We start from the raw sequence: 15,736 nt of genomic DNA, 5'->3' as shown, positions 1-15,736 counted from the left end.
GCTCTTGCTCAGGCTGGTTCCCAACTCCTGAACTCAAGCAATCCACCTGCCTTGGCCTCCCAGAGTGCTAGGATTACAGGCATAAGCCCGCCACCCCCATCCCCACCCCACCCCCACACACATACGGGGCCGGCACCCTACTCCTTGAACCATAGGCACTGCCCTGCCTATTACTTTTTAAATAATGGAAATTTATCTCTCACAATTCTGGAGGCTGAGAAGTTCAAGATCAGGGCCCTGCAGATTTGATTTCTGGAGAGGGCCTAGCCTCTGCTTCCAAGATGGCAGCTGGAACACTGTGTCCTCTGATGGAAGGTAGAAGGGCAAAAGGGCCAAATCCTGTGTGGAGCCTCTTCTTAAATGCCTTAATCCCATTAATAAAGGAGTGGCCCCATGATCTATCGCTTCCTAAAAGCCCCACCGCTTAATATGATGCCGTTGGAGATAAAGTTTCTTTTCTTTCTTTTTTTTTTGGAGAGAGTGTCACTACTTTGCCCTCCATAGAGCGCTGTGGTGTCATAGCTCACAGCACCCTCAAACTCCTGGGCTTAAGTTATTCTCTTGCCTTAGCCTCCTAAGTAGCTGGGACTACAGGCGTCTGCCACAATGCCTGGCTATTTTTTATTGCAATTGTCATTGTTGTTTGGCAGACCCGGGCTGGATTCAAACCCCCCAGCTCCAGTTTATCTGGCTGGCGCCCTAGCCGCTGAGCCACAGGGGCCGAGCCAGAGATTAAGTTTCGATGTGAATTTTAGAGAGACACACACATTCAAACCATAGCAGAGACTCTCTTTGCAGAGCTGATTTGCTGCTAAAATGTAGCAGCTGATTTGCTGCTTAATGTAGGCGTTACTATTAATAAGGATGGCCTTTTCCATATGGATGACAACTAAGTCCTCCTCATTAGCAGATGTTGAACAGAACTTTTCCTGTTGCCTCTTAAATGGCCTAAAGAGAGTAGCCAATAATGGGGTCAGAAAGCTTCCCTCTGCCTCTCCTCTCACAGGAGAAAGCTGCCACCACCTATAGGATTTACGTGTGGGAGGTGTAGGATCTTTGGTGAGAGGCTTTATCATCCTCACTTCCCTGCACTCTTTACCTAGTAAGTCACTACAAATACTTCTGGACTAATATCTGCCTCCTAAAGTAATGAACCTTTTCTTGCTGTCTTATTAAAAAAAAAAAACTAGTTAATTTAGGGGCCTGGTAAGGTGACAGGGAAATTCCCCAGTCTGCTCAAACCCCCCCTTTAAAGACTTTGTAAATAGAGGCTAAGGAGGCAGGGGATCGCTTGAGCTCAGGAGTTTGAGACTAGCCTAAACAAGAGACCCTGACTCTACTAAAAATAGAAAAACTAGCCAGGCATTGTAGCAGGCATCTGTAGTCCCAGCTACTGGGGAGACTGAGGCAGGAGGATCCCTTGAGCCCAAGAGTTTGAGGTTACTGTGAGCTGTGATGACACGATGGAACTCTGTCTCAAAAAAAAAAAAGTGAAAATTCAATTGGTTGCTGTAAGACTCAACAGCAGTGCCTGGGTCACAGGCAGTGCTCAGTATATGTTAGCCACTATTATAAAAACTTTCTTTTTTCTGTTTTTGGAGACAGTGTCTCACTTTGTCACCCTCGGTAGAGTGCTGTAACATCATAGCTCATAGCAACCTCAAACTCTTTGGCTCAAGCCATCCTCTTGCCTCAGCCTTCCAAGTAGCTGGGACTACAAGTGCCTGCCACAATGCCCAGGTATTTTTTAGAGATGGGTTCTTGCTCTTGTTCAGGCTAGTCTCCAGCTCAAGCAATCCACCTGCCTTGGCCTCCCAAAATGCACCACCCAGCCTCTACTATTATAAAAACTTTCTGGGATGCAAGAGGATTTGTCTAAAGTGGATGTTATGTATGAATACATTGTACTGTTGTCTTGCTCAGGACACAAGACAGATTGTTTACTGAAGTTGGCCAAACATGTCTGCATATGGTTGGAAAATAATAACGAGTCCACTATCAGCTTTTCCTCTCGGTGAAAGTCATCACCTTTTGAAATGACCATGAGTATTTCTTTCTAAATCCTTTGCTTGCCCTCTGGCACCTTGATTCTGTTGACTATAACCCAGGACGGAAAGTGCTTTATTGGTCCCTCAGTCCCTACCAAGAGCCAAGCCAGTGTTAGGGCGGAGTCCTGGGACTTTCTGAGCTGCTTTCGTCTCAGGAGCGCCTCTGCAGGAGAGGCTGTGAAACAGCAGGGAAAGCTGTGGTTTGGGCATCAGACAGCAGTGCTGGGCGCTTCTGGTTCTGCAGATTTCTCTCTTCTGGGTGGCTTTAGGCAAGGTAATTCACCCTCTGAGTCTCAGGTATCTTCACAGTGGTGATCCCTTCTGTGTTACACAGTTTTTCTCGAAGGAGATAACTATAAATAACTTGTTCACAATAGGATACATAGTAGGTGATCAAAAATATTAATTCCCCTCGCGGGGGGCTGGAGGTATTGGGTTTCTCCTTGCAAGTGACTGTCCAAACTACTGTCTCTTCCCTTTTCCCAGCGGAGGGACATGAGTGTCCCTGGGCCGCCGTCCCTGGATGGGCTCCTCACAGGGCCACCCAACAATCTGGAGGCCGGGGAGCGACGCCAGGTTTAAATGACACTTCCCCAGATGAAGGGTTAATAGAGGACTTGCCTGTAGAAGACAAAGCTGTGGAGCAACTGGCAGAAGGATAGCTTTCTCATTATTTGCCAGATCTGCAGAGATGAAAACAAGCCTTCCAAGAACTCACACAGAACCAAGTTGTAGTATTAGACACACTGGAACAAGAAATTTCAAAATTTAAAGAATGTCATTCTATGTTGGATATTAATGCTTTGCTCACCGAGGCTAAACACTGTCATGCCAAATTGGTGAATGTAAGAAAAGGGATGCTGATGCTTCATGAAAAAACATCAAAGTTAAAAAAAAAAAAGAGCACTTGAACTGCAGCAGAAGAGGCAGAAGGAAGCGTTGGAAAGGGAGCAGCAATGAGAGAAGGAATTTGAACGAGAAAAGCAGTTAACTGCCAGACCAGCCAAAAGGACATGAAAAGTTGTATTTGTGTTTTCTTCCCCATTCAATATTTGTATTAAGACAAACTAAGTGTGTGGGCGGCGCCTGTGGCTCAGTCGGTAAGACGCCGGCCCCATATACCGAGGGTGGCGGGTTCAAACCCGGCCCCTGCTGAACTGCAACCAAAAAATAGCCGGGCGTTGTGGCGGTCGCCTGTAGTCCCAGCTACTCGGGAGGCTGAGGCAAGAGAATCGCTTCAGCCCAGGAGTTGGAGGTTGCTGTGAGCTGTGTGACACCATGGCACTCTACCCAGGGCCATAAAGTGAGACTCTGTCTCTACAAAAAAAAAAGACAAACTAAGTGTGTAGACTGAAGTTGAGGTAGCGCCTTCTACCATGATTATGGTTTCTCCATATCTTCATTTCAGACATTCAAAAGCCTTTCTTTCTAACCAGCATGCACAATATCACTTGGTTTTGATATTTTTATGTAATTTCTTCAACTTTTGTTTAATTTTAAAATTCATTATTTTGGCCTTGAATGATTTATAATCTAGAAAATAGTTTGTTACAAGTCTAGTTCTAGTGTTTTAAAATTCGTATAGATTTTTTAGCTTCTTAATGAATGTACATTTCAGTGTCCATTTCTTATTTTATGAAATGACTTGCCTTTCTGGCAATACAATGCTGAATTTTGGTAATTAGTCTTCTCATTGCTTAGTTAAGAAATGCCAACTATATAATCACGGATGCCTCTGAAAAAGAGGTAGGGTAAGCCTTTGTAAAAAAGTGCATGCCGGGATATTACAGCTCTTCAGACATGATTTATGTAAAGTAAGATGCCAGATAGATTCTACTAACCATATTCTCTCTCTGCTTAGTGTTGTTGCTGCTTCTGTACCTTTTGGGTTCAAAGTATTATAGATTACATTTGATAAGCTCACTCAAATGAGCTTATATATTTATAATACTTAGCAATAGTCATCACACACTGAGATAGTTTCTGTGCTTTTAAAAAAATTGTAAAGTGGAATGGTATGTATCAACTACCCACTTAATGATAGGAATGGGGAAAATTAGTAAATAGTTTCACAAAAGAGACAGCATACTATCTTTAGTGTTTTCTAGAATTTTTTCCTGATATTTTATGTAGGAACTTATTATGTGAAAAAAATAGTATGACGTTTCATTGTTTTAAATCAAGACTGTTATTATTCACTGTTTTAGTATTGTTTAATATCTAACTGGTTTCCTATTACATAGGGACTGTACAGAACCTATGAAGGTGTATGATTAGAATATGTATCCTTTATAACTTGTATTATATTTTTGGTAAGCTGGAATCACTACCTCTGATCACGTATCAGGCTAATGGTGGAGAAAGCATTAGATTTGAGTGGTAAGAGCTGGTCTACATAAAGATTTAAATAGTTTGTTCAAAAGAGCGTTTTCATTCTTGAATGAATGAATTATAATGTCACAATTCACTTACTTTGACCTTCTATTTAAGAATTTAAATATAGGGTGGCGCCTGCGGCTCAAAGGAGTAGGGTGCTGGCCCCATATCCCGGAGGTGGAGGTGGCAGGTTCAAACTCAGCCCCGGCCTGAAACTGCAAAATAAATAAATAAATAAAAAGAATTTAAATATATTTTATTTGAAAAGGCTAGGTGTTACCCTCAAACACTTGTGGAAACTACCTAAGGCATGATATATTAGGGCTTGCAGGACAGTGTCACCTAAATTGCTGAATGTACTCATTTACACTCTGACAAAGGCAAATGTTGTTTCTCAGAGTGGTTTTAGACCAACTGAAATAGTTGTTTAAAAGCTGGCTTCTGAATTTACTCTAAATTTACTGAAGCATACCTGGATTTTTTGTTTGTTTGTCTTAGTTTTTAAAGTTTCCCACAGTGATTCTGATGTACCTTAAAAGTTGAGAACCACAGGTCTAACAGTTTAGGTCAGGGTTTCCCACACTAAACTGCATGGTATTATCACCTGGGAACTTAAAACAAAAATACAGACATTCTGGATTTATGGTCATTAGTTATGATGTGGAGCCCATGTATTTTTTTAAGAGCTCCCCAGATAATCTTCATATAAGGGCACCCTTGTATAGACTATCTAAAGATTTATAAGCAATAAAATAGCTTAAAAGCTACCCAATAACTCTTGGGATTAATCTTATGAAATAAATTCTGAACTGCTTTTGATATAGTCAGATTTAAGACTGAACCCTAGCAGGCAAGAAATAGATACAGAATTCAGGTGAGTTAATTGAACTTTGGGGGCCTGTATTAAAATAAATGTATATTGAATGAACAGCAAAGCATGAATACCTTTAAAATTATATTATTTAAGTTTTGAAGACTTTTAAAAAATGCCTTCAAATGAATATATGTTAGCAACTACTATTTTGAGGTCAGTTGTGAATTGGAATTGCTGCTATTTTGGTAATTAAAATTTAAAACTTTAGCTGTATTTTAGTAACATAAAAACATATTTTACTGACTAAACCTGAATGGAACCATGACAATTAGTCTTAACTGTATTTTTGCACAAAATAGTGAATTGGTATTTAGGAAGCTTCTGGTTTTTTGAATACAAAAAAATTGCCTTTGTTTTGAAACTACATCACATGTGTACTGCACTGAAATAATGGGAGTTTATTTTCTCTTTCTTTTGCAGTAAGTGTCATGTAAACATACAGATGTTGAATGTAATATAGAGATTGTGTCTGCAGTGAGTTTTGGGGTGGATATAGTTTATAAATATATCACTTTATACCCCCACATACATTTGTCTGATTTTGAGCTTGTACAATGAGAACTATTTTTTACATACTTAATAAAAAGTTCTCTGAATTAAAAAAAATTAATTCCCTTCTTTCCCCTTCAATTTTCATTGTCACACTGCCCACTTAATGTACCCTTTGTGACCTTAGAATATCCAAAGTACCTCTTCTGCTCTACCCATTTTGTTACTGTTTTTTCCAACCTTGTAATGTGTAATTTATCACCTTTTTTCTTTTTGGTTGTTGTTTGTTTTAGACAGAGTCTTGCTCTGTTGCCCTGGGTAGAGTTGCAGTGGCGTCATCCCAGCTCACAGCAGCCTCAAACATGCCACCACACCCAGCTGATTTTTTTTTTTTTTCCTATTTTTGGTAAAGACAGGCAGTCCTTGCCCTTGCTCAGGCTGGTCTCAAACTCCCAAGCTTAAGGGATCCCCCTGCCTCAGCCTCCCAGAGTGCTAGGATTCCACGCACTGGCCTGATTTATCACTTAAAAAATGCAAAGACCAGTTCCTTTTCTGTGCTTTTCACTATTCTATAAGTGGTGACCATCTACCAAGAGGACGTTCTTAGAGCCGATTAGGGCTATGAGCCCTGGGGAAGGAGGAGGTCAGGAAGGTAGAAGAGGGACATGCTGTCCCCTGAGGAATAGGTTCCTCTTCCACTCAGTGCAGCTGGTGGACATATGTGATTCATAGCATGTTGTAAGTTTGCTGTTCTTCACTCTATCTCAAGAGCACTTCACCTCCATCCCCGCAGGCCTTTGTTCTTCCTTACGTTCATGGGTCTGAGAATGCATTAGCACCCACCTCTCTTGTGGCCTACTGACCTTTAAATCCTCCCTCTATGAAATTTCCGTCTAGTGACAGACTTAGTCATTTTTGCCATGGCTACTTTTGAACTCTTTCTGGACGTCTGCTTCTGCTTCCTCTTCTTTGAAAACAAGAGTGTTAGTGTAGATTAAAATCTGGCAGACTTCTCCTATGGAGTGTCAGAGAGTAAATATTTTAGGCTTTGCAGGCTGATGACACAAACCTGCCTGAAAACAGCCACAATCTGTCCATGAATGGGTGTGACTGGGCACCAAACTTTGTGAGCACTAAAATTTGAATTTTTTTCTCCTTTCCACGTGTCATGAAACAGTCTTCTTTTGATATTCCCCCCAACCATGTATAAAATACTCTTAGATTACAGGTGATAGGAAAATAAGCAGTGGCTAGACATGACCAGGAGCCTCGTAGGCTGACCCCTCCTGCCTTTGAGACTCTGAGTAATCCCTTGGGCTGGTTCTCGGGTACATCACAGGTACATCTTTGCCTGGTCTCTCTGAACATTATATACAGAGAAAGCCACTTGAGATATATTTGGCAAGCTATTCTGAATGCCTGGGTCTGGGATGGGATGACCCATCCTTGGAAAATTGACAAATGAAAGAGACTTGGTTCTCTTTAACCACTTTATTGTTCTACTTTTCTCCCTAGCAGAGGTCCCAGTGCTAAAGCTCAAGAGGTCCCCGTGGAACGAGGCCCTTAGTGGAACTTGATTTCTGCATAATCCTCCTCGGTATCTCTAGGTATCTGGGTCTTAAGCATGGGTCTGTGGCCTGGAAAGGTGAGCCCAGCATAATGGAGCTCCTCCTCCTCTTGGTTATTCTCATATTCTGGGTCTTGAATGGATGATTCGGGTCCTGGGCAATCAAGGGACACATAGCGTAGCTCCTTCTGGTCCTTTGATCCTGGGGAGGGAGCTCTCGAAGCAGGGGTCTGGGAAGGGTTGGTTGGTGTGGCCTTTAGATTCCGAGCCTGAGGAAATAACCACCATCTTTCAGTCATTCACTAAAAAAAGTATTTGAGAACCTGCTGAGTGCTGGGCACCGATTTAAGAACTGGAGCCACAGCAGGAGTAAGACAAAGTCCCTGCAGCATTAAGCTTGCATTCCATCTTTGATGTAGGAACAAACAATATACCAGCAAAAACATAATAACTAGTAAGCAATAAATGCCATCAAGAAAATTAAGCTGTGTAGGAGGTAAGGGGAAGGGAAGGTTAGGTGTCTGTGTAAATAGGGCATCCAGCAGCTCAGCGCCTGTGGCTCAAGCGGCTAAGGTGCCAGCCACATACACCTGGGCCAGCAGGTTCGAATCCACCCCGGGCCGCCAAACAACAATGACGGCTGCAACTAAAAAATAGTCAGGCGTTGTGGTGGGCGCCTGTAGTCCCAGCTACTTGGGAGGCAGAGGCAAGAGAATCGCTTGAGCCCAGGAGCTAGAGGTTGCTGTGAGCTGTGATGCCACAGCACTCTACCCAGGGTGACAGCTTGAGGCTCTGTCTCCAAAAAAAAAAAAAAAAAAATCTGGGCATCCAGGAATGTTCTATCTGAGAGGATGACATTGAAGCAGAGAGGACAAATTAAATGAGGCGAGGAGTCAGACAATTTCTAGGGAAAAATTATCCCTGGGGGAGGTAGCAGTAAATTCCAGTACCCTAAGCCAAGAGGGGGATCATGTGTTTGAGGAAGGACAAGTCTAGTCAAAGAGGTAGGAGATGAGATTAATGAGGGAGGCCAGCACGGGACTTCGTATTTATTCTAAGTGCGATGGGAGTCATTGGAGATTTTAACAGGAAAATAAGATGTTTTGATTTATGGGGGTTTTTTTGTTTTTTTTTTAGAGACAGAGTCTCACTTTGTCACTCTCGGTAGAGTGCTGTGGCATCATAGCTCACAGCAACCTCCAGCTCTTGGGCTTAGGTGATTCTCTTGCCTCAGCCTCCCGAGTAGCTGGGACCACAGGCGCCTGCCACAACGCCCGGCTATTTTTTTGTTGCAGTTTGGCCGGGGCCGGGTTTGAACCCAGCACCCATGGTATATGGGGCCGGTGCCCTACTCACTGAGCCACAGGCACTGCCGGGGTTTTTTTTTTTTTGACTCTGGAATGACTCTAGTTCACAGGAAGTTGCAAAAAATAGTACAGAGTACAGAGATGTCCTAGGTACCCCCAGTTTTCCCCAGTGGTTACATTATATGTAACTGTAGGTGACTATCCAAACTAGGAAGTTGGGTGGCGCCTGTGGCTCGAGGAGTAGGGCGCCAGTCCCATATGCTGGAGGTGGCCGGTTCAAACCCAGCCCCGGCCAAAAACCACAAAAAAAAAAAAAAAAAACTAGGAAGTTGACATTGGTATGTTTGTATAGAGTTTCAAGCAACTTTATCACAGGAATGGTGTTATGGGCCAAATTATGTCCCCCCAAATTTAAGTGTTCAGGTCCTAGTACCTAGTACCTAAGAATGTCACTGTATTTGAGATGGAGCTTTTAAAGAGGTCATTAATCTAAAAGGAGGTCCTATGGGTAGGTCCTCATCCCATGTGACTGTGGCCTTAGGCAAAGAGGCAATTAGGACCCAGACACTCCAGATAAACCAACTCTCAAGGAAACAGGAAGAAATGAAGATTCAGATGAGGGGAGTGACTTGGCTCCAGGTGAAGATACAAGGAGGAGAAAAGACATCTACAAGCCAAGGAGAGGGCTCAGAAGGAATCAGCCCTGCAACATCTTGATCCCAGCCTTCTAGCCTCCAAACCTGTGAGTGTCTGTTATTTAAGTCTCCCAGGCTATGGTACTTGGTTATGGCATCCCCAGGGTACTAGGACAGGTAGAGTCACCTGTATTCACCACCACCACAGTCCAGTCAAGAACTGCTCATCATCCCAAAGATCTCCCTCAGGCTTTCCTATTGGAGTCCCAACGTCTCTCTCTGATCCCTAATTCCTAGTGACCACTAATCTGGTCCCCACCTCTGTAATTTGTATCATTCTGAGAGTGTAGTATAAATAGAATTATGCAGTCTGTGATCTTTTAAGATGGACTTTTTCACTTTTTTTTTCCCTAAGCCCCATCCAACTTGTATGTATTAGTTGTTCCTCTTGGTTGCTGAGTAGTAACTAACCCACACAACTACTTGGGTTTTCAAAGGGAGAGCACACATCGACTAGACTGGAGGGAGTGAAGATGGAGACTTGGGGGGGGGGGAGTTGTGTGCGGATGGTGACAGGGTGCCTAGGGGACGACTGGAGGGGACCGGAGAGCAGGGGCAAGTGGCGTGGACATGTGTATTGTGAAGGGGATTTGCTGATAGATTAGTTGTGGGGTGACAGAGAAGGGGGCAGGGAAAGATGGTTCTAGGGCTCTAGAGTTGGCTGAGCGAATGTGTCGTTTGCTAGGGTGGGGATGACGGGAAGCGTAGGTGGTGGAGTTAGTCTCAAGCTGGTTTTGGATACGTTTGAGGTGCTCATTAGACACCCAAGGGGAGATCACATTTGGATCTGAGTCTGCAGTTCAGGGGAGAAGCTGGAGTTATCCGTTTAAGAGGTTGTCTCCTCATATCCAGCAGGCTCTACTCTGACTCTTTTGCAGTGGGATGTATTTAATGCCTGGAATAACTGTTGGCAATGACTGCTACTCTGATCCTCATGCTCCACTTGAAGAAACTGAGGTGCAGCGAAGTTAAATGACTTGATCAAGAGCACACACAGTGAAGAAAGCAGGATTGAACGAGGCCGGGCCAACTTCAGACCCACTGTACTTAATCACTGGGACATACTGCCTGTCAGTGATGTTAATAATTATTAAACAGTTAATTATAATTAGTATCCTCAATGGTGACGGTAATAATGGAACAGTGGCTAAAGATCGAGAAAGTGCACCGTTCTAACACTCAAACCAACTCTCAAGGAGACAGGAAGAAATGAAGATTTAGAGGAAGGGAGTGACTTGGCTGAGGGCTCTCATCGCTAGTTAGGTGGCAGCCGGATTTGAACCCAGTAGTGAACTTGGTGCTTGTTCTACCTTGACGTCTCCAAGGCTGAGTCTGGAGGCAGGACGGGGAAGAGGAGTATGCAGGAGTTGAGAAAGGGGATATTAGCTGTGGAGAAGAGAGAGAGTGGCAGCATGGGCTGGCCATTCACCAGGGGACCCACCTTAGGGAACACGTTGATGTAATCCAAGATCGTGCTGCTGCGTGAAAGCCTGGGCCTCGGGTTCTCTGCCTGAGTGTGTTTCTTCCAGAGAATCTTCACACTGAGGAAATGGATCCCACATTGGTGGGCATGGTTGAACCTTCCCTTTCCCTGCGCCTACACCCCACTGCTCCCCCTCACTTACATGACCAGGGTGAGGAAGAGAAAGACTGTCATGATGGCCATTCCCAGAACGACTCCTTTAAAGAATGCTGCTGAGAGGGGTCCCTTCCTGTCTACAGGAGGGAGGGTCAGATGAGCATTGCCCTCCACAGAAGCCCATTCCTACTGGGCATCCAGGCTTCCCCCTGCCATTTCAGCCACTGTGTCTCCTCTGCTAGGACACCCTGCCACATTGGCCCATGTCAGGATCATCCATTGTATTCTCCTGTCTACATCCAGAGGCCATAGGACCCCAGCCTGTGCCCAACCCAGGTTCTGCCCCGCAATGGAACCTCAGCAGCTAGGCAGCCCCCTGACCTGGCAGCAGCAGGATGGTGCCACTCTGGGCCCCATAGATATTCCGGGCCTCGCAGCTGAGCCAGAGGCTGGAGTTGAGCTCCCCATGGAGGCTCAGGGAACTGTTGGCCCAGGGCCCATCTGAGCTGTTGGTGGCCATGAAGGAGCCCTGGCTGCTGGTCCCCTCCTGCAGCCCCTCCCTGAGCCGCCAGTGCAGAGAGGGGGCCGGCTGGGCATGGGAGCAGCAGCTGCAGCGCAGCCCCTGGGCCTCCCAGGAGCAGGAGGGGCCCAGTAGCTGCGGGGGGTCTGTGGAGGGAGGACAGGGCTCAGCAGGGGCTCCTCCCCTCCCTCAAACCTTGGGGTTCTGGCTCCAGGTTCCCCTAAACTCACAGTGCACAGAGAGGCTCAGAGAGATGCTCTGGGAGCCCAGAGGGTGCTGAGCGTGGCAGGTGAATTCTCCTTCATGCTCCATTTGTACCCGAGGCAGCTCCAGGACCCCCGGGTCTGAGAGCTGGGGCAGGCTCAGTGTCTGGCTCCCCCGGGCCCAACTCAGCCTGGCTGGGGGGTTGCTGAGGGAGACACAGACCAGGCGCAGGCTCTGGCCCTCCAGGACCGGGAGGGATGTGTCATTCCTGAGGATTTCCAGGACTAGGGAAGAGAAGAGGCAGAATCGATGCCCAGCTGACGGCACAGGGACCCTCCTTCAGATACCAGGACCCCTATTTGGGTCTGAGATTTGTGGGTTCCTCTGTCCCCCCTTCCTACCTGTCCTGTTTGCTTGGGAAACCATCACTGTCAGGTTCTCTGGAGGATCTGCATGGACACAGGGCACCAGCTCAGGACAGGCCAGGGGCTTCCCTCTGGGCAAAGGGAAGGTCCCAGGAAACTGAGGTGGGGGTTGGGGTGGGGTGGGATGGGAGGGGGCTGAGTCACCCACTGAGACTCAGACAGCTGTAGAGTCCCCACACCAGGTAAGAAGGCCTGGTCCCCTAGGTTATGGTTTCTGACCCCTCAGAGCTCTGGGGCACTGAATTGACCCTGCCCCTTCCCCCCATCCCCCAGGACACCAGGCCCTGCAGGTCCCACTCACACTGCACAGAGAGCTCCAGGCTGCGGTGCTGGGAGCCCAGCCTGTTCTCTGCCAGGCAGGTGTAGCGCCCAGAATCCCCAGCCCTCACGCTGGGCAGCTCCAGCTTCAGGGTTCTGGGGCCCCAGGGGTGGGACAAAGACAGGACTCTGTCCCCCAGGACCCAGCGCAGCGTGGCGGGGGGCTGGCTGTCAGCAGCACAGAGGAGCTGCAGGAACTGGCCTTTCTGGGCTTGCAGATGTGGAAGGGTGTCCTGGGGCTTCTGGGCTGGAGACACAGAAAGAGAGACAGAGACATAGAGAGAGACAGAGAGAGACAGAGAGAGACCTGAGGGCTGCAGGGAGCAGCATATCCCCTCGCCCTCACTCCTGAAGTCTTTTCTTTCTTTTTTTTTTTTAATTTTTAAAATTTTTTTGAGACAAAGCCTCAAGCTGTCACCCTGGGTAGACTGCCATGGCGTCAGAGCTCACGGCAACCTCAAACTCCTGGGCTCGAACAATTCTCTGCCTCCGCCTCCCAAGTAGCTAGGACTACAGACGCCTGCCACAACGCCCAGCCATTTTTTGGTTGCAGCTGTCATTATTATTTGATGGGCCCAGGCTGGATTCAAACCCACCAGCTTAGGTGTATGTGGCTGGCGTCTTAGCTGCTTGAGCCACAGGTGCCGCGCCTTGAGCCACAGGCGCTGAGCCCCTGAAGCCTTTTCAACCCCAGAGAGGACAGGCCCAGCCCCAGTCCAAAGGGCCCTCAGTACCTGTCCCATTGTCCCAGGAAATGCCGACAGCCAGGTCTTTGGGGGCATCTGCAGTGAGACTGTGAGTGAGTTTTAAGGAAGGATGTTTTTCTCCCCCAACCCCCCAAAGTGCTAATAACTTCCTTAGGGAGACAAGTGACAGGTCAGTGCCAGAGCACACATATGTGGACAGAGAGCTGATGCCATGCCCATTTCCCTCCCCCCCTACAGCTTCCTCTCTGTGGACTTCCCTGAGCTTGGAGCCGCTTGCTATCTCTTGGAGCTTCTGCACCTCCCTGGCCACCGGGTCTGTTCCCACCCACTGTGGTCCCATGTCACACTCACAGGCCACACTGAGTCGGACAGTCCTCTGTGTGCTCACACCCCCCGTGGAGAAGGACACCTGGCAGGTGAGGTCAGTGTCATGGTCCTGGGGTCTTGGTGTGAGGCTGAGCACAGAGAAGCGGGAGGTGGGGGCTCTGGTTCCTTGGGAGGAGACGGCAGCCCCCATCCAAGAGAAAGAAGGGGCTGGACATTCCTCAAAGGCCCAGTTAAACACACAGATGACCGTCACCGGCTGCCCAGGCTCCAGGGTCTCTGGGATGTAGACATCTGGCTCCTGAGTAAGGGCTGGGCAGACAGGGGGGTCTCAGTGCTCCAGGGGAGGCCCTGAGAGCCCTCCCTGCTCAGCCCCGCCTTTGTCCCCCAGAGTCCCTCATACCTGTCACTTCTAGAGAGAATGCTTTCCTGAAATTATAATTTACGTAGCTCCCTCTCTCCACCCGAAAGAAGTATGGTCCCTCGTCCTCCCTCCGAGCATCTCTGATCACCAGGGAGCAGTCCTCATTCTGGGGCCTCCCAAGGAGCTCGAATCGGCCACGCGCCTTTATTTGCACTTCTCGATCTGGATGATTTGTGGCCACTGGAGCACCAGTGCTTGAGTCAGTCCATTCTTTGAACCAGTAACCATAAGCTGGGGTAGACTTCATCCAGCCGTATGGAGGATAGAAGACGGCGCAGGGCACAAAGACACACAGGCCCTCCTGTACCCTCACCAACTCCTGCACCTGCAGCTTGAACCTTGTATCCTGAGACTGGGACCCTGTGGAGACACAGAGGCTCAACCTGTAACCCCAGCCCTACCTCTGACCCGGGTCCCTCTGGCCCTCAGCCCACTCACCGCCCAGCAGCAAGGACAGCAGTAGCAGCAGCATCTTGGCGCCCGGAGGAACATGGCCTGTCCTGTTGTGACGGCTCCTGGCAGAAGGGGAAGCTGAGGGCGGAAGCTGAGTCGTAGGAACTGATGCATGAAATGAGCTTCTGACTCTGAGGCCACTGGCTGTCTCCCCCCCATTCCTAGCACCCCCAACCTGCTGTCCTCCCTGGGGGCTGTCTGGCCCTTGCTCTTACTGAGCTGGTCCTTCACAAGCTATCTTTGGGGAGGGGAGGGGACATGTGTTGAGCCCTGGGCCAGCTGTGGAGGGGTGAGGTGGGTAGGGGCTCTCCCTCTGGGCCTTGGGTCACCGAGGAAGCAGAAGTGAAAGTCCACAGTGAGCTCTTCTTACTGGGCCACGGGTGGTGGTGGTAGTGGGTACAGGGGAGGGAGGGCTTCTGGAAGGGGGTAGCTGGTCTTGCCAGGTGTAATACAGAAAGCCAGTTAAATTTGACTTTCAGATAAAAAATAATATTTTTTTTCAGTCTAAGTATGTCTCAAATGTTGCATGGGAGATACTTGTACAAAAAAAAAATTTTTTTTTTCAGCCTGGGAAATATAGCAAGACACTGCCTCTGTGAAAAGTAAAAATCTTAGCTGGGCATGGAGGCACACACCTGTGGTCCCAGCTACTCAAGAAGCTAAGGTAGAAGGATCCTTTAAGCCTGGAGTGTGAGGTCACTAAGAGCTACGATTGGGCCACTGCTCTTCAGCCTGGGCCGTGTACCTGTAACACCTATTGTGATTTGAATGTCATGCCCAAAGGTGACACTGATGGTGGGAGTCTCAAGAAACATAAATGAGAGGGGGCTTTGGGGTGAGTGGAATAAACTCTCCAAGGTGCTGTCCTCTCTCCCAACGTTTCTGTGAATGGCTCCCTGCTTTGGTCACATAGAGAGAGGGTGCTTATCACTCAATGTCCATGCCCTTGGGCTGAGCTGTGGGCAAAGGACACAGAGGCCACAGCTGCACAGAGCCACCTGACCTCCAGTGCACACAGCTTGGTCAGTGCAGATTCTTAGAGACAGAGTAGCATTGAGAGGCTCATAAATTCCCCCGTTACTGGACAGACATTCATGACAGGACCCTGGGATGGGGGAGTGGTCACTTCCTCCTGGTGGAGGAAATCCAGAGGGGCTTCCTGGAGGAAGTGACATTTAGCTCTCCTGGTCTCTGACCAGCCCTTTTCCTTTCATCCACTGTACTAACTTTTCCAACTGCTATAACAACCAGACCTGGAGTGGCTGAAACAACATTGGTGTCCTTGAAGTTCTGGGGTTGGTTGGCAGGGCTGGCTCCTTCTGAGGCCCCTCTCCTTGGCTGGTAGGTGGCATCTGCTCCCTGGGTCTTCACAAGGTCTTCCTCTGGGCAAGTCTGTGTTTGGATCTTTTCTCATGAGAACACCAGT

At 47.7% G+C, this 15,736-nt stretch overlaps 1 protein-coding gene and 1 pseudogene across 3 annotated transcripts; one reads left to right on the top strand and one right to left on the bottom strand.

The window, feature by feature from the left end:
* The first annotated feature begins 2,368 nt into the window (after nt 1–2,368).
* Nucleotides 2,369–3,065, top strand: LOC128597127 (biogenesis of lysosome-related organelles complex 1 subunit 6-like; annotated as a pseudogene).
* Nucleotides 3,066–7,269: 4,204 nt separating this feature from the next.
* Nucleotides 7,270–15,724, bottom strand: SIGLEC10 (sialic acid binding Ig like lectin 10). 3 transcript variants are annotated; one of them, XM_053607218.1, is made up of 12 exons: nt 15,564–15,724; nt 14,296–14,372; nt 13,837–14,217; nt 13,461–13,745; nt 13,137–13,184; nt 12,386–12,649; nt 12,061–12,108; nt 11,686–11,943; nt 11,317–11,601; nt 10,982–11,072; nt 10,798–10,897; nt 7,270–7,623 (listed from the first exon to the last, which is right to left on the bottom strand). In XM_053607218.1, exons 1-12 carry the CDS (start codon nt 15,722–15,724, stop codon nt 7,351–7,353), a joined length of 2,271 nt encoding a protein of 756 aa, XP_053463193.1. In that variant the 3' UTR covers nt 7,270–7,350. The 3 variants fall into 3 exon arrangements, with proteins under 3 accessions (XP_053463193.1, XP_053463194.1, XP_053463195.1); XM_053607219.1 differs by having other exon boundaries at nt 14,296–14,415; nt 15,564–15,618; XM_053607220.1 differs by having other exon boundaries at nt 14,296–14,388; nt 15,564–15,611.
* Between the last annotated feature and the right edge of the window lie 12 nt (nt 15,725–15,736).

Source organism: Nycticebus coucang, chromosome 10, assembly GCF_027406575.1.
Source record: "Nycticebus coucang isolate mNycCou1 chromosome 10, mNycCou1.pri, whole genome shotgun sequence".
Lineage (NCBI taxonomy): Eukaryota > Metazoa > Chordata > Mammalia > Primates > Lorisidae > Nycticebus > Nycticebus coucang.
This window is presented reverse-complemented; position numbering and strand designations above follow the sequence as displayed.

Bases quoted from the DNA above. Each gene is read 5' to 3' on its own strand.
- SIGLEC10 (XM_053607218.1), bottom strand. From the start codon at position 15,724: ATGAGAAAAGATCCAAACACAGACTTGCCCAGAGGAAGACCTTGTGAA. The intron at 11,602-11,685 runs GTGAGTTTAGGG...CTCCCTCCACAG, and splicing joins TCTGAGCCTCTCTGTGCACT to ACCCCCCGCAGCTACTGGGC. The intron at 7,624-10,797 runs GTGGGTCCCCTG...TTATTTCCTCAG, and splicing joins ACATCAACGTGTTCCCTAAG to GCTCGGAATCTAAAGGCCAC.